General features: G+C 33.0%; 2 protein-coding genes across 2 annotated transcripts; one reads left to right on the top strand and one right to left on the bottom strand.

The window, feature by feature from the left end:
• Positions 1–973: 973 nt before the first annotated feature.
• On the bottom strand, positions 974–9,017 carry LOC114194450 (autophagy-like protein). Its single transcript, XM_028084710.2, has 11 exons — positions 8,687–9,017; positions 8,197–8,239; positions 7,533–7,586; positions 6,256–6,319; positions 4,602–4,658; positions 4,274–4,380; positions 4,121–4,159; positions 2,967–3,055; positions 2,791–2,869; positions 1,749–1,796; positions 974–1,597 (listed from the first exon to the last, which is right to left on the bottom strand). The coding sequence occupies exons 1-11, from the start codon at positions 8,884–8,886 to the stop codon at positions 1,517–1,519; spliced, it is 861 nt and encodes a 286-aa protein (XP_027940511.1). The 5' UTR covers positions 8,887–9,017; the 3' UTR covers positions 974–1,516.
• A 2,728-nt stretch (positions 9,018–11,745) lies between these two features.
• Positions 11,746–16,707, top strand: LOC114194583 (P-loop containing nucleoside triphosphate hydrolases superfamily protein). The gene is made up of 11 exons (XM_028084916.2): positions 11,746–12,064; positions 12,485–12,721; positions 12,860–13,120; positions 13,333–13,412; positions 13,500–13,605; positions 13,740–13,853; positions 13,984–14,082; positions 14,192–14,281; positions 14,622–14,728; positions 14,812–14,955; positions 15,908–16,707. The coding sequence occupies exons 1-11, from the start codon at positions 11,801–11,803 to the stop codon at positions 16,167–16,169; spliced, it is 1,764 nt and encodes a 587-aa protein (XP_027940717.1). The 5' UTR covers positions 11,746–11,800; the 3' UTR covers positions 16,170–16,707.
• Positions 16,708–17,948: the final 1,241 nt, after the last annotated feature.

Raw genomic sequence — 17,948 nt, 5'->3', positions numbered from 1 at the left:
AAGACTTCTTGGTTCGCTTCGTGGCTTATCGTTCCGACTCAATCGTAATGATGATCAATCAATGAAGCACAAAAGTCATAAACTCTAGAAATCTATCGCACGTCACGTCATCATGTGATGTGAGTACACCCACAAGGAAGAATTAGAGTTGCGTGAAATCAAAGGAAAAGATGGGTTTGCATTTATTGGATTGGCCTCATGTGGCGTATAATAACCCTTATCTTATGCACTTGTTGTTCATTTTATCTTCTCCTTGAATTATAGTTGCTTTATAGGGGCTTTGCCACTCCTTGTAACCAAAAAACAAAACAAAACAAAAGCAGAAATGGAGGCTTGTTGACAGCTAAGTCGTCACTGTCAATCTTTATTTGTCTTAGAATCTTCTTTATCAGAATTATCATAAGAAATATAAGTCACACCTATTTGATGTGGCCACAAATTATGAAGTTCAAATTATAATGAGGTATCAATGAAGAAACTCATTGTATTCTACTTTCCTCTTATTCTTCAAAAGTATATTAAGGGGAGAATGAATAAGTGTTACTGTTTTTTATAATATTATTTAGTTCTTATTTTAATTTCATACAACAGATGACGCTACAAGAACTACTATTCAATCATTTTCATCAATTATGTTGTATAACTGTTACTCTCAGCATCAATAAAATATCTGAAAATGTTCTTTCATCTTCACATAGTTGTCTTATGGAAGTCTTAGGTTATTTATAGTGCTAATAAGATAACGCATTTCATCTACTACTCTCTATTTTTAGTCAAATTATTATTGAAGTATAAAATTACGAGTTAAAATGAAAACTGAGATCACAAAATTTAGTAAAGAATTTATTCAAATGTTAGAAATTGTTATTAGTTTTTGTCAATAGGTAAACATAACGTGGTGGTATGTACAAAAGCTCGAGTATTACAAAAGCCAGTAGCGGATAGATAACATGGGATGACTCGAGACAAGAGATTAATGCTGACCATTGACCTTACATTATAGTGTGGATATACTGGCCCATCTTTGGCAGAAAGCTAAAAGCATTAAGGCACGCCCAATTCATATCGAATCAAGTAGAAATGCAAGAACGATTACAATATGAGAAACAAAAGAATTAATGGTCAAACTAAAAAAAATAAAAGTTACAATTTGATTCAATTATCTGATTATACCAAAGAATGTCTACCAAAATTATTAGATTAGCTCCTTTATAATCAATCCCTCCTTTCTTAAAGAATTATCCCGACTTTCTTTTTTGTGTTATCTTGTTTTCTTCTTCTTCCTCCAGCCCTTTCCCCTAGTCTTTCAAAGATGATAAATGCTAAATTCATGGAGGGATAATCAGAAAAGAATTACAGATTTCTGAGGAATGTTCCATATCAAGGAAGCTCAGAACTGACCAATAGGGTATCTGAAAAAGGAATTTTCTGCATTTGTCTGCAGAATGTTTGCCTCGTATGTGTAAGATTTTCCGTTAGAAATTCACCAGATAAATCCAGAATCGAAAATATAATCTCAGAAATTCACAGGTGAATAGGAGCTCCGGTAACTTTCAGACGGTCCCTTAAACCTCCTCACCAAAGAAGAACACAGACTCTGCAAAGACAAAGTAGATGCTTAGACTAAAGACGCAACTCCCAACCTTCTTGTACATATATCGTTGAGCTAAAGTTTTAAAAACTCATTTTATCTTTCCCTACCACCTGATTGGAAAAACTAAAATTGAAGCATTCATGTAGAACAATACCTGTGTTCTCCTAGGCAAGCTGATCCAGAAGTCCAAGTTAGGGATAATCTGAAAAATAGTCAAAGAAAAAACATTTCAATCCCAAAAGCAGTGAAGACCCAAAAGGGTGGATTTAGTGCTCTAAAAGAGTGCTTCGGAGAAGGATTTGACATGAAATTAACATTTTAAAACATCATAAATCAACTGGGTGTATTAACAAGCAATTTCCCGCCATTGAAGGGGACAGTAATGAATTCGAGTTTCAGTATGGGATGCAGAAAATTTAGCAATGACATTAAAGTTACCCATACATAAATACTAAAGCCCACCATGAAAGGCAAACAGAAGTGTTACACTATGCAATATCGATTCAAAATACCTCATAATTAAATTAAATCAATAGAAAAAAGAGGCCAATAATAACTAACTGAAAAGGGTTTCTTTTTCTCTTTTCACTTTCTAGGGAGAAGAGCATGTATAACGAAACAATTATGGACTAGTCAGTTCTTACAACCTACACGAAACGCATAAGTATGACATTTTCTAAAAGATCAACTCTTGTTTAAAATTTATCATTTTAAAAATTATAAAAAGTCTGTGTTTTTGGTCCCCAATGAGATGCTACAAACACAACTTTTGCCAAAAGTAGAGACTAAACAAAAATAAAATTTAAATAAGAGCTTGAAAAAACCATAATTTAGAATGAACATATTTAAGTCCAAATAAAATGAACATGGATGTGCATAATATTAGGACTATGAGAAAGGGGGCTCAGATATGATAGTTACGTTATAGATTAGTTAGAGGGCTGATGAGTTAAATAATTAGGAGGACGTAAGAGAAGGGATTGATTCTAGTTTGTGTCATTTGTAAATAGAGTATTAGCTCTTTGTGAAGAGGAAAACCATGGAAGAAAGATTACTCGCCTATTCCTTGTTCTTTTCATCCTATACATTAACCTTTTTCTTTTCTTTCCTATTCGTAATTATTGGTTCGTAACACATACCCTACAGGGAAGAGAGTAAAAGACAAGTAAACAACAGAAAGGTAGCAGAGAGCGTACATCTACACCACGAATCCCAAGGAAGAAAAATCGGTAAACTATACCAGCCAGGAGATATGCAGCAAAAAGGCACAAAACACTGGAAAAAGATAGAATGAAACAATTATTAGTAATTTAGCCAAATCACAGCCCCCCATGATAATTCACAGTCCCAGGAAAGACAGTAAAACCCTTACATGATCATTAAGGTGCCAAACCACCCCAACCCTCCTCCATGAACATTTATAATGACGGCACAACCGGATGGGTGCTTCAGCTCTGTAACCTGCTTGAGAAAATTAAAACTGTCAGTAAATAATAGTTGTCTTTGCTTTTAAATTAATATCACCTTCATATTGCCCTATGTTTTCAACTCTTGCCCAGCCATCATTCATATCCTCCTATTCCATTACTAGATGATATCAATGCAGGGGAATAAGAGATTGGATTTCTGTGCAACTTTCTTCATTTTGAACAGCAAAAAATTGAAGACATAAGAAAAAGATTCATTATCTTGTGTACTAAAGCTGAGAGCTTGTTAGCTTAGCTCTGCTTCACTTTTGCAAAGTCAATCAATTTTCCTTCCATCTATATTCAACATCTATAGCTTTGAAAAAAATACATTTTGACTGGTAAGGTCTTCGATCTTTTCATTTCACAATTAAAACTCCATTCAACAATAATACAGAGATAAAATAACTTGAGCACATTACAAAACAATAAATGTTTTCACATCATTGAGGGACATGGCAGTTGGTGAAGAAAATAGCTGGAAAAGGAAAAATATAAGAAAATCTTTCTTGGTACACTTCAACTGATAAATTAATTCACAGAAGAAGAGAAATAATGATAGCATGTCTGCAATAAAATTAACACGATAAAAGTAAATAAAAGGAACCCAACATCAGACAATATAACACACTGATGGAACATGGACAGCAATATCATTTGATAATATTATGAAGATTCTACAAGACGAAAAGGAAAATCCAACAAATTCAATCACATCCATTGCTGATTCAAGAGCCCACAAACATCATTTCCTAGATTTTCAAAATTTTTCAGTAATTTTCAATTTCCAAGTAAACAAATTAAAAATATATACTGCACAAGAACATAATAGAGCTATGATAAATCTGCCTAATAGTATATCGTACATTAACAGATAATATGCAAGGAAGCACTAATTATAAAAGATTTCCAAAATGGAGAGGGGTGGCTTGGTGGTAAAAGTGGAAGGGAATGAGGGATAGGTTGTGGTTTGAGTCCCCTAGCTAATTAAAAACTAACATACTAACAATTAACATTTGCCAATTAAAAAAATAAAAGATATAAAAAATAAAGTACTCACATAATCACAGGCACCTAATCTCTCCAGAGATTGTGGTCCCTGTAAGTAGAAGATTGATAAATGAGACAATCCATCCAATCATTACCAGAGTCATAATATCTGTTTTAATCAATTAAAAACTTAAAATAAATAAGTATAAAAATAAAAACCTACCTGCACTCCATTTGAATTGCAAATAACAGATACAGCTAGCGAACAGTTGAACTTAGGGCCACTGTTTGACATTTTAAAAATGACACCAGTATGGGGATTTTTCTTATCTGCCATTGAAATAGTGCATAACATTTTAAAAATGACACCAGTATTAGAGTCATATTTTCTAGTTGAGTTCATACTTAGAAGCATTACTCAAAATCACTTAAATCAAAATAGCGCATAACATACAAAACAGGAGAATAACTGAAGCACAGCAAATTAGCAAAAGAAATCCATAGACTAAAAAAAATAAGAAAACAGAAACAGATAGGAAAATTGGGCTTACCAATTATATCAATATCTACTTTTGGGCCACGTCCTATGGCTGTGCATACATGATAACCTGCATTAATTACTCTGTTAGAAGATGAAGATTCTATCCTACCAAAACATCACTCTTAGATGTACAAAACAACTGACTTCAATGGGATATAGTTTACGTCTGGAAGGCTTTTAAATGGCTAAGCAAAATAGAAGGGTATCGCCAAAATTAACTATTGAACTAAAGATCATGAGGGGGGAATATTATTTCAAGCCTAAAAATAATCTCTACTAAAGAACATTGCAGCTCTACTTACAAGCTGAAACAATGTTAATAATGAAAAAACACTAAGTAGTTCATGCATGAACACTTTTTTTTTTCAGATTTTAAGTGCAAGAGTGCTCGATCGAACAGGTATAAGCAAATTAATTCATAGTTAAAATCATCGGCACAGTAGATTATACGTTCACATAGCAAAAAAAGTTTACAAAAAATGAGAAACAAATGAAAACAATAACAAAAAATACAAGAAATATTAATTAGCAATAAAACTTGTAGAAAAAAGTCTGATAATTCTTTACTTATGTGTAAGTCTAATTAGTTATTAAAAACAAGTTCAATCACGCCATCACTTAATATAATCTAAGGTCCTATTAGGAGGTTGTAAGCTGAAATTTAAAAAAAAAAATTGTTTGGATAAAATATGGGTAAAGTGGTTTTTAAATCAATTTTAATTCACTTTTGGAAGCAGTAATTAAAAAAGTTTCCTAATTCTACTTCTAAGGCTTTAGAAATGTCTCATCTGTTTTGGTATTTTCCTCTATCCTTCTCCAACTCTTGTTCAGACCCTAAACCATCGTGCTTCCCTTCCCCATGCCTATCCATCACCTACATGCATCCCTCTCCTGGCACCCCCACCCCTCACCCACATTTCTCCCTCTCACAATTCCTCTGTTGGCAGTTCCTCCAACTGCACTGACCCCAAAACTTCTGTCATCTCCATTGACCATGACCCCAATGCCTTTATCCACCTCCCCCTCTTTAAACACATGTTTCTGACTTTCCATTGAAGAAAATCAATCGGGTACCGTATTGATGCAGATGCAGATGCAGACGGAATATTCTTTTCTGCTATGCTTCCCTCCAGATCCTCTCATCAACACCTCATTTGAACAGTCTTACATCTTTTCAGTTAACATTTTAAAGGAAAATAAAGATTGGCAACATTTTAAAACTGGGGAAAACATCTACGATAAACAACGAACTAAAAGAGAATGGGGCTTAAATTGAAAAATTGAAAATCATCCCAAATGGGGCCTAAATTGTGTAACGGTGATGGTAGAATCAATATTTTTCAGCAAAAAAAAATTAAAAACAGAGACTAAAAGCAAAAAAATGACCTGAACTGCATTTTTACTTAATGACAATCTCAAAAAAATGCTTCAGAATAAGCAATTATTGTGTAATTGGAGAAATCACACCAAGGTCAAACACCTACTAATCATTTAATTCATTTCAAAACAAGGAACTGTCCATCTCACAAGGCACAACAACTAAACAAAGCAGCAGAACTGTCCAGTTGTCACCACCACTACCACAGCCATATGCAGTAGACAATGGACTCTATTTATGCACAAAAACAAGTAATGGGAGAAAACAGATATGACAGGAATTCTACCTCCAACTTTGTTTGCCACGAGTGCGTTGCACCGAGTCCCACATTGATTTGGGCCTCCACAATCCTAAAGCATTCAATAGGACAATCAAATAAGCAGAAAACATTGCATAATTAGGGGATAGTAAATAGTTCAATATATTACATTATTTCTACAAATTCTTGAAATAATTTACTTCTTAATAAATGACTTTGTCTAACTCAATCTCATAAAACAGACTTCTAAGGTAAGGATTGCATGCCACCTATATATTATACTTTGACCTTATTTCTAGTCAATATGAGATTCCAACACACACACACTCATTGAGAAATTAACATCTCAAGTATGGGATTAGATATTTGTGGATGATCTAACAGGAGCCCAATAAGGTGGCATATCAAAGAACTTGAGTAAGGATAGACTCTGAATGATTTTTAGACCATCTTATAAGTGGGTTTATGCCTAACTTAACCTTACAAACCCAGTTTAGAAAGTGAGGATTGCACCCCACTTATATATTGTAATTTAGCCTTATTCCTACACAATGTAGGATCTCAAACATTACTAATGAAAATCGTGGCAGGACCTTTGAATAGCCTTAAAATCGTTCCCAGTGCCAGTCCCTGCTGCTTTTTATCATTGGTATGAACTAGCTTTTTCATCTCAACCTTTTTGAAGTAGCACCGCTTATAAGGGAACAGTGACCCCAGGCAGTGGGTCAGTAGACTAGAGTGACCAATTACTAATTGCTAGTAAATTAAACTAAATATAGTTTCTAATCAGCTTCATTTTTTGAAACATTTATAATACATTACTAGATTATGATACGAAGTCAACTTGATTGCAAGATAACTAATCTAATAACTTGTTCTTTCCTGTTCATTAAAAAATGTGCAGTTTCACTGTAGTTATCTGTTATTGAGAAGAAGTATGGATGCATTGAAGCTTCATATATACATTTGGGTTCATTTCCTTAAGGGTAAGATCTCCGCAATGATCTTTTAACTCTACAATTTTCTAAGAAAGCTTAAAAAGGATGAATAAAAATAAAGCAACATAAAAGTCTCGTACTGAAAAGAAAAGAGGAAACCATATATTTGAGATATATTACAAACAATAAATATATCTAAAACACCTGTGATTTCATCAACTATTTCTTTACGAAACTATAAATTTTATCCAAAAGCAGAATTAATTATAAAGTAAGATCAGAATTCATAAATCACACGAAATCATGATTACTGTATGTCAATCAAAATAGAGAAAAAATAGCGTCACAGAAAAGAGAAAAACTCACCCAGCAGTCAGCACATACTGGAGGGTCATGATTGAAAACCATTCCATCGCAAAGCTGCTCACACAACCAATGCACAAAATTCAATTATGGATCAAATGGCACAAGCTTTAAGCTACTACAAGACCATTGTTGCCTATAAACGTATATGCTGCGTTTTGAAAGTTCGTCTATTCATAGCCAGCTCAACTAAAGCGATTGACCTTGCATAGTTACATATAACAAACACCAATTCACTAGAGGACCAAAATGAAGCAAGCTTCTAACTGTTAAACCCCTAAATTAACGTCAATATATATGGGTCAATATATATTGGTTGAACATTTTAGTACCTGAGATTTTAAAAAACATTTGTTAGTCCCTGATTTTCTAAAAAGTCATTCTAAATATCCTCTTCTACAACAGATTTCACTGCCGTTTCTCCTAAAAAAACTAAAGGAAATGACAATTTTAAATTTCCAGCGACTAAAATGGAAGATGCCTACAATCCCAATGACTAATTTGGAAATTCACTCGTTTCTTCAGAGAGTTAAAGTATCAAAGCCCCAAAAAGAAGAACAGATAATATTCTGTGTTTTCGACCATAGACAACTAAAAAACATTACTGATGGATGGAAACGCTACTAGCCAGAATCCAAAGAAATAAGTGTGACCTGATGGAGCCAACCTGAAACCAAAGTGTGGTCTCGTTTACTGCCACTTTGTAAAACCTACAAGCACCGAAATAAATATGAAAAGAAAACCTTCAGTCAGAACTGCATAACTGCCATGTCCTTACAAAGTAATCAAGACTAAAGACAGTAAATCCCCTTTTCTAGATCGTGATTTAAGAACCGACAATACCGCCATCGCCAAATTACAGTAAAAACCAGAGAATCCAGATACTGACAGATAAAACATTCCACAACACTAAATTCCAAAAACTCTAGCTATAACATTGACGAACTAATCCCCGAAACTACCATAAACTTGAATCAGGGGAGACCGAAAAAGGATAGAACAACTAATGAAAAGAAAGCGTATACATCTTAACAGGGAAAACGATATCAAATCGGATAAAAAAGAAGAAAAGACGGAACATCGTTAAATCAACGCAACAGAAAAAATAGATATAGAGAGGGTTCAGGCAAGATCAAGAAGAGAAGGAGAGAGAGTACCCGTCTTCGCTGAGGATGCCGTGAGGAAAGTTGCGGATGGGAGAAGAGAGGGTGTAATTGTAGAGACGGTCTCCGTCGGGAAAAGAGAATCGGCAAGGTTCGGAGGCGATGACGGAGGTGAGGGGTAGAAGAAGCATGAAGATGATGATGATGCGTTGATGCAGCATTGACATTGCGAAGGTTGAAGGTTGAAAAGACATTTTATTTCATTTCATGCTGCTCGCTGCATCGTATTGAGTTGGTTGAGCAGAAGAGAGTGAAGATTGGTTTGGAAAAGCGTGAAATGTGGGGCGAAAGAAGGAACTATTGGCTATTGGAAACATCTTTAACCCCAATTTTACAAGTACTTCCTTCACCCTCTTACCAATAAAGAAAATATATTAGACTAAATTATATAATTACTTTTTATCTTTTATCTGGTTTAACGACTTTAATTTTGTCTTTGTAAAACTTTTTCAGTTGACCTCATAATCCAACTCCAAAAAGCATCAGAGAAACTTAACTAGTTAAGATTTTAAATCTTAACAAAAAGTTAACGACGGAAAATAATCTACGCTAACAAAAATCAAATCACCATAAACCCTAGTAAATAAACTCAAACCTGAAGCATTATATTTCCATTGTAACCATTCTTATTAATTAGTAAACATCATTCAAACTAATTAAAATTCTTACCAATAATTTAGTTTAATTTCTCGGAAACCTTAACAAAATTAAAATTAACACTCTAACCAAACTGCAGGTGGATTTATGCGAGGATTTGTGAAAAACTAGAAGTTGAAGTTCCTTCAGAGCGGCTTTTTCCAACTAATTTGACTATGGATTTCATGCTTTGGATTATAAAGTTTAAGAATGCAGAAAAAAAGGACAAGAAGAGAGACCAAGTGTAGTCAATGGAGTTAATTTTAAACTGGGCGAAATGACTGTTTTAAATAATGCTAAAAACATGAAAGACTAAATTGACTTTTTTTAAAAATAAGGGACAAAACTCTACAAAATATATAAATAACCCCTTATATGATTTTGCCGAAATATTATTAGTCATCAAGTTAAAATTGAAAATAAGTTTTGTTTTATTGTTAGACTACTCTGATTATACTTGATTAGTTTTAGAATTGTGAAAATGGGTTGGAACTCGCAAAGCATTCTGATCTATCACGAGTTTGAATTAAGTTGATTTTTCTTTACAAATTTCACTATGAGTTAATTTTTAATTCGACCCACCTAGAACCCGACTCATCCGGGTTGAACCAGTAGTAAGCTGAGTTGGTGAGCCAACTCGCAAATAAAAGGGTCACACAATGATTTTTTTATTATGTTGAGTTTTGCATTTGAGTCAAGATAGATTGTTTTATTTTAGCCAACAACACATTGATAATTTTGTATTTTTGTGATTTTGGTTTCTATTTGAAGTTTAAAATACTTTTGGATTGCATTTATATTGCATTGAAGTTTATTTATATTTGAATGGGAATTATAATTTAGTTTTTTTGAGACTGAAGAAAATTGTATTTTTTTAATTAAATGAGCTAGTGAGCCAACCCATTTAACTCACCAACCCGTGGTAGGCCAGACTCGATTCAAAATTTTGTTGGCTCGCTAATAAGTGAGTCAGATTAGATTGACTCACTAAGTGACCAACCTGTATTTGATCGAGTTAGACCGGATCAAATTATCCATTTTGACTACTCTAATTAATCTAGCCGAAAAACTAATTGAAAAGTTTAAATATTGCACTAAATTTGTGGTAAATTTAGCAAATCCATTGTAGTATAAGGTAGTAAAATAATAAATAGTTATTATAAATATTCGCATTTTCTATTTATATTTAATTTTTTAACAACTTAAAAATAATTAAATTGTTCTCATTATTTTTCTTGTTAAATATAATATTTTTATAAAATTTATTCATTTAGTCCTTGTTTTTTTAAAAAATATCAAATTAATCTTTCAGATCTAATTTTTGTCGTAAACTATGATTAAGCTAGTGTCGCATGTCGACGTATTTTTCTTTTAATTTAATAAAAAAACTAACGAATCAAATTGAATCATATTGTTAGAAAAGCAGACAAAAAAACTAATAACAAATTTAATCCTCTCTAGACAAAAATAACAATTTAAAAAAGTAATTTAACCTTAAATTTATAATATATAAACATACACTTTCATTTGTAGTATAATTATCATCTAAGAATGTGATACAAAATTATTTAAACCTGTCCATAATTATTTTGAAAAGATTGAAATTTAATTTACAGAAAAAGATAAAACAATAACTTAAAAAAATTCCAAACCTCTGTCCTTTCCTTAAATTAGAAATTTCTTCAAATGTTCTAAAATCGAAGATTAATTTATCAACATGTTTTAAATTGAATAGATAAAGAAAAATTTGAAAAATAATAATTAAGAAACCGTTTTTATCTGTGATGTATAAGTATAAGCAACAAAACATAAAGAATATAAATGAGAAAAACTTTTAATTTTTCCTTACAAAATATGAATACTTGTACACAAACACTGCACGCTTCTCTACGTATTTTTTAAATATATATAATAATATTATATTAGTAAGCAACGATAATATTATATTTTTAATTATTTATAAATGAAAAAAAATATTATAAAAATAATAATTAATTTTTAAAAATTTAATAAATAATTATATTTTTAAAGATAAAATTAATATTTTAAAATATAAACACTCTTTGTATATACTAGTGAACACACAGATATTATCGTACCTATGTATTCATATTTTTTTAATTTTTATAAGATTAATAATATTTAAAATAATTATTAAATAAAATAATTGTTAAAAAATATTTTTAAAATAAGAAAATAATTAAAAATAAACTAATTATAAAATAATTAAAAATAAAACGGATATCGTGAAACGTAAAAAATAAAGAATCTTCTTTATTATTATATAATAAATAAATATAGATAGATTATATTATAATATTATATATTATTATAAAATGTTATCATAATTACAGTAAGATAAAATTTGAAAATAAAACAAAAATATTTTCTACTTTTATTTTGATAAACCCCTTGAAATCACCCTAGACAAGAAGAAAGGAAGGAAATTGAACAAAGCAACACGGCGCAGCCATGGATTCCGACTTCCCGAACAAAGCGTTGACGAGCACGCGTTTTTCCGACCTGAATCCGCCACTTTCCGACTCCGTTCTACAGGCCCTATCACAATCTGGCTTCGACTTCTGCACGCCGGTCCAAGCCGCCACCATTCCTTTGCTCTGCAGCTTCAAAGACGTTGCCGTCGATGCCGCCACCGGTTCCGGTAAAACCCTAGCCTTTGTCGTTCCTCTCGTCGAGATTCTGCGCCGGTCCTGCTCTCATCCCAAGCCTCACCAGGTTCCTCTATACTCTTATTTCCTTGAGCAATGTCCACTGCGTCCTATTATTAGTTGAGAATAGTGCATACCTGAATACCAGTGTATTTGGTTTTCATAGGTATGGAGTTATTGTTGTAGAAATTGTTGTAGAAAATGTTGAATAGAGTACTGGATTTTAGTGACTGGTGTGTTAGTTCCAATCAAGCTTTTAAACTGGGGTTGCATTAGTGTTTTGATAGCTATCATTGATGTTTTAAGAAATTGCAGACAAATGTGGTCAATGCGGTCGCAAACTCAGGCTCCAGAAACCTCGATGTTGTGGTCGAAATTGGGGACCTTTTTTTAAAACCTTGGTTTCAGTTTATTTTGTTGGGATACTATAATTGGGTTAATAGCAACAAATAATTAAATCATCATGATTATGTGCACATTTTTGTAGGTGCTAGGGATAATTATATCTCCTACAAGGGAGCTTTCAACCCAAATATATAATGTGGCACAACCATTCATTTCGACATTGGTGAATGTTAAGTCCATACTCCTCGTTGGTGGAGCGGAAGTAAAAGCAGACATAAAGAAAATAGAGGAGGAAGGAGCAAACATATTGATCGGCACGCCTGGGCGGTTACATGACATAATGAATCGGATGGATGTCTTGGATTTGAAAAACTTAGAGGTATGTGTTTCACTCTTAATTTTCATGGATATTTGTTTATATACATAGGATAGGATACAATGCTTCAGTGTAGAAAAATGTTCAAGATTTCTTTGGTCGTGCTAACAAAATAGTATTAAATTGTGTCCCTGCTTGCAGATTTTGATTTTGGATGAGGCTGATAGACTCTTAGATATGGGATTCCAGAAGCAGATAACTTCTATTATATCTATATTGCCTAAGCTTCGTCGGACTGGTCTATTTTCTGCTACTCAAACTGAGGCTATTGAAGAGCTTTCTAAGGCGGGACTGAGAAACCCTGTGAGGGTTGAAGTTCGAGCAGAAACTAAATCAGAAAATGATCCTGCGTCATCAAAACAGCCAGAGTCTTCAAAAACACCTTCAGGACTTCACATTGAGGTAAAGGTTATGTGGTGTTCACTTGTGTTGTTGATTAAATGTAACCTTGCTATCCAATGATTTCGTTTTCTCACCTTACTAGCGGAGTCACTTCAATGTTGTTTGTAATTTGACAGTGGTTCTCTCTTACATTATTACTTGAATCCATGTAACAAATTTTGAATGTTTATCCTTTGGTTATATTCATCCTCTCATCCTTTTTGTTTATGCAGTACTTGGAATGCGAGGCAGATAAGAAGCCATCACAGCTCATAGATATTCTTATTAAAAACCGCTCAAGAAAAATTATAATGTGAGATATGTGTTGGTAATTAATAATGTGATTTTTGCAGTCGAAGAGTATTTCATCGTACTCAACATCATTCTGACTCTAATGCAGATATTTCATGACTTGTGCTTGTGTTGATTATTGGGGAGCTGTTCTTCCTAGTCTTTCTGTTTTGAAAGGTTTCTCCTTGATTCCTCTACATGGAAAGATGAAGCAGGTATAGTTTTAGGTGTTAGCAATTTTCAACATTGAAACATAATAATATATAAATTGGCATTGTTTATCTTATTTCCCATTATGTATTAAATGTTTTACTGTTTATTACTTGATGTTTTATTTTTTGCCATCTAGTCTGCAAGGGAGAAAGCACTGGCTACATTTACATCCCTTTCAAATGGAATTCTGCTATGTACGGATGTTGCTGCACGAGGACTTGACATACCAGGCGTTGATTGTATAGTGCAGGTAGCTATATGTGTATGTGACCTTGTGAATGATACTGTGTATTGACTGATTTGTTTCATCTTCCGTAGTTCTGCCTTTCTCTTTTTTGCTTAAGTAAACCATACACTGGTCTAAATGTTTTCTTGTGCAGTATGATCCCCCTCAAGATCCAAATGTTTTTGTACATAGAGTTGGTCGAACTGCTCGGCTGGGAAAACAGGGTCATGCAGTTGTCTTCTTATTACCAAAGGTTTGGTCACAAGTATATTTATGTTGTAATGCTTTCAATAATTCATGCAGGATTCTTCAAAATTGTTCATTTCACTGTAACGGAATCTATATTCTATACAAATGTGTAGGAGGAATCTTATGTAGAATTCTTGCGTATAAGAAGAATTCCTCTCCAAGAGAGAATATGTTCTGATGGTGCATTGGATATTGTTCCTCAGGTTTGCTCTTGGCTTTTATAATCTTAATTTTTTGTTTTGCCATAACATTTGTATCAACATAACAGTGGCTAGTGATTAATTATTTCTTCGAACTTCTAATAGAGTTAACAGAAATAATTAGTGGAAATAAGATTCCCTTGTACAACGCCATACCAAAGTCCTGAATGCTAAGTAGGCTGATGCTGATTTTGCCCATTCACTTTTAAACGTTTTGTTTTGATTAATTTTTTCGGTAAACATGGTTACCAGTCCTATATTTATCAAATTGCAAATTATACATGAAAAAAATAAATAAATAACATTTTCCAGAAAAAACCACTATTAATCAAACTATTATCAGATTCGTTCTGCTGCAAAAAAAGATCGCGATATCATGGAGAAAGGAATTAAGGCTTTTGTCTCTTACATCCGTGCTTATAAAGAGCATCACTGCTCTTATATTTTTAGGTGAGTAACATTAATTTATAATGTTCCTTTCATTTTATGGTGAAACATCATCTTTATCAAACTAAATATTCTCATTCTTACAGGTGGAAAGAACTTGAAATTGGCAAATTGGCCATGGGATATGGCTTATTACAACTTCCTTCAATGCTAGAGGTCAAACATCACTCCCTTTCCACTGACGGATTTGAACCAGTTGAAGATATCAATTTCGCAGACATTAAGTACAGGTAAAAACATTTTCATAATTCATGGCATAACTTTTCTAGGTCTAGGATAAAAGCATTGTGAAGAACCATTTATCCCCAAAAAAGCGTCAACTGTTAGGTGAAGGCTTCTAAATGGCTTAACCATGTCTAACACGGCACAAGCCGTTTGGGCTTCAAGCAAAGGGCCAGGCTGCCTGACATTGTGCTGAAATTTATCATTTTTATTTTGAATAAAATGGAGATAGCATGGTCAAACTCTCTTTCCCAGACTCTTGGTCAAGAGTCTCTAATACCATGTCAAGAACCTTTGTTCCCAAAAAGATCAAGTTGATAGGTTAAAACTTATGAATGGTTGTACATCTAATAGTAAGAAATGATTGTACCAATGCTATCGGAGGGAATGAAAGCATTATATAGATCTCACTTTATTGTAATACTTTTATGTTGTGGCAATTGAATGAGTACCTTAATGTGGTTTATATAATTTTATATTTGAAGCTTTCTAATGTGGAAGACTGGAGTTGGAACACTATAAAATTTCATTAGTTTTGTCGTGAGATAAAATAATCACATGTTTGATAAAATTATGGAATAATAAACTTGATTGTATAATTATAGTTTAATAATTTATTATATAATTCAAATTGAATCTGAGCTTTGTTTTTCTTTAAGCTCCTTCCTAATTTTTATTTGAATTATTTGTGGAAATTGAAAACTCATTGTAATCTACATTTGAAGACGAAAGGGATGTAGAAGCCATTCTTTTGTTTACTTATTTTCATGTTCATGTATACTATGGGATAATCCAATTCCTCTTTTATGATGATATAATGCTGCAAATTAATTGTGTCTTGTAAGGTAGTTTACTTTAATATGTATGTCTTGGGATTCATATCGTCTTCCAATGGTCCTAAATTTACTTTCCCTTTCTCTTTTTGAAACCAATCCTGATGGCTTAACTTGAATAATATAGGGATAAATCACGGGAGAAACAAAGGAAGAAGAACCTACAAGCAAAGAAAGAAGCCAAAGAGAAAGAGCCAAAACCTCAAAAACCAAAGAAAACCCCAGATGCTGTCATGCGGAAGAAAACAGCTCGACAGAGACGTGCTCAACAGACAATAGAAGACGAGGAGGAGTTGATGCAAGAATACCGCTTGTTGAAGAAATTGAAGAAAGGGACCATAGACGAGAATGAATATGCCAAGTTGACAGGCACTGAGGAATTACTTTGAAAGCAAGGTGTGCATGCCTGGCTGTGCTGTTCTGGGTACATGGTTGGTGTTGTAAAGGTCTTCATTCAGTAATGAATGACAGTTCCAATCACCACATTTTGACTAGTAAATTACGACATCCTTGCCTTGTGGTTCTGTACCTTTGAAAAATCTGAAGACAAATACATCTTTCACTAGAAATGGAGTTTGAAGAGTTCAGAAGATGGAATTCCATTTGGTTGTTGCTACACAGCCATGAAGCCTTCAACAGTGAACTGAAATGCACTTACAGATTATCATACATGGAGAATGGTGACGGTGCGGAGATCTGTGGCAAAGTTATGAAAAGCATGAAGATTAATATATTATATACAAAATCGTTTGCCCTAATTATTCTTTAGTATTTACATACAATGATCATGTGATTTTGATTAGTCTGATAGTTTCGCCGTGGAGCTTCAAAGTAGAATCATATTTTAGGTGTTTGTATTGAAAACTGGGTTATATGTTAAAGAATCTTGCCGTGCATTCTTTAGTGAATGGTGATGTATTAAGTCCATTATGTTTCAGCCTAGAGGTAGTTCTGTTATGTCCATAAAAATGTTAAAATCAAACTTGGAGCTTGTTTGAACGAATTTCATCATGAACTTTTTGGAGAAAAAAAATTAGAATTAGTTTCTCCTATCTTTTATTTTTTATTTGGTTCCAAGTTAATTGTAATCTGTGAAAAAGTGAAATTCATTTTTTTTTTCTGGTTTTTCTTGCCGACTTATAAAGAAGTACGTCTAGCTTCTTAGATTAGGGTTCTTCACTAATAGCATGAACTTTTTTATCTTTGGAAATCCTTTGAAGCAAGAATTCAATGCACCAAAGAGGTGAGGTAGGCAAAGCTGAGAGGCAAGTTTTCAAATGCAATGGTGAAAGCAACTGAATGACAAAGTCACCGATTCATTAAAACTTAAAAGTAACATCATAAATATCTCTCTATCCGTTGAACTTTTTTGCCCCGTCTAAATCACGTTGATGATGGCCCCACCAAGATTATGCCATAGACAGCACCATCGTCTTCCGTAACATGAAATTGCTTGGAAGATGGGGCATGGCAACTAGTATCTGGCGTTGCATTTGAACATGTCGAATAAATTAAACTTCTGAATTGAATTACACTTAATGTTCTCCACTAACGTGCGTAAAGTGAATGGTAACCATCTTAATTTTGCTTTAAACTTCCCCATTTGATATCAGATTTCGGAATTCAAAACACTCGCAGTCGCACGTTGCATGATATTATATAACTTTTTGCTATACGAAGAACTGAAGTTCACGTGAACGATCTTTTCTTTACAAAAAGAAAAATGATTTTTGATGTCTATAATTTTTTATTTATTTCATATTCATAATCGTGACTGGCTGAGATCTTTGAATCACGTGATACAGCTATCATTACCATAATATTCTACAACTTGAGCTTATAAATTATTTTGATAAAACATGTTTGGTTGACTAATCAATAAAAAGATGTTTACAGTTGCGGAGGAAGAAAATTCACTTTCTTTTGAGGCCCTTAAACTCTAGTTAAACTTTAGCAATCTAAAAGATTGCTTAGGGAAAATAAATCACAAACAAAAGAGAAAAAGAAAAGAAAATGTGAGAGAGAAATAAAACAAATTGAAGCACTGGGTTATTAGAAACACATATTTTTCTTTTATTCATTCTCAAAACGTAGATTAGAAACAAATAAGTTGCATGCAATTAAGATTACTAGAAATGTAAAGTGAAAGTAAGTGAATTGCATTGAAT

Source organism: Vigna unguiculata, chromosome 1 (assembly GCF_037176805.1).
Source record: "Vigna unguiculata cultivar grain cowpea cultivar isolate G323 ecotype 2 chromosome 1, ASM3717680v1, whole genome shotgun sequence".
NCBI classification, from domain to species: Eukaryota; Viridiplantae; Streptophyta; class Magnoliopsida; order Fabales; family Fabaceae; genus Vigna; species Vigna unguiculata.
The sequence above is the reverse complement of the archived record's forward strand: the minus strand, read 5'-3'. Positions and strand labels throughout refer to the sequence as shown.

Excerpts from the sequence above, each read along its gene's own strand:
- LOC114194450 (XM_028084710.2), bottom strand. The coding sequence starts at position 8,886 with ATGTCTTTTCAACCTTCAACCTTCGCAATGTCAATGCTGCATCAACGC. Across the intron at positions 3,056-4,120 it reads GATTAGGTGCCTGTGATTAT|GTTACAGAGCTGAAGCACCC; the intron begins GTGAGTACTTTA and ends TTTCTCAAGCAG. Across the intron at positions 1,797-2,790 it reads TTGGGATTCGTGGTGTAGAT|ATTATCCCTAACTTGGACTT; the intron begins GTACGCTCTCTG and ends ACTATTTTTCAG.
- LOC114194583 (XM_028084916.2), top strand. The coding sequence starts at position 11,801 with ATGGATTCCGACTTCCCGAACAAAGCGTTGACGAGCACGCGTTTTTCC. Across the intron at positions 13,121-13,332 it reads CTTCAGGACTTCACATTGAG|TACTTGGAATGCGAGGCAGA; the intron begins GTAAAGGTTATG and ends TTGTTTATGCAG. Across the intron at positions 14,282-14,621 it reads CATTGGATATTGTTCCTCAG|ATTCGTTCTGCTGCAAAAAA; the intron begins GTTTGCTCTTGG and ends AACTATTATCAG.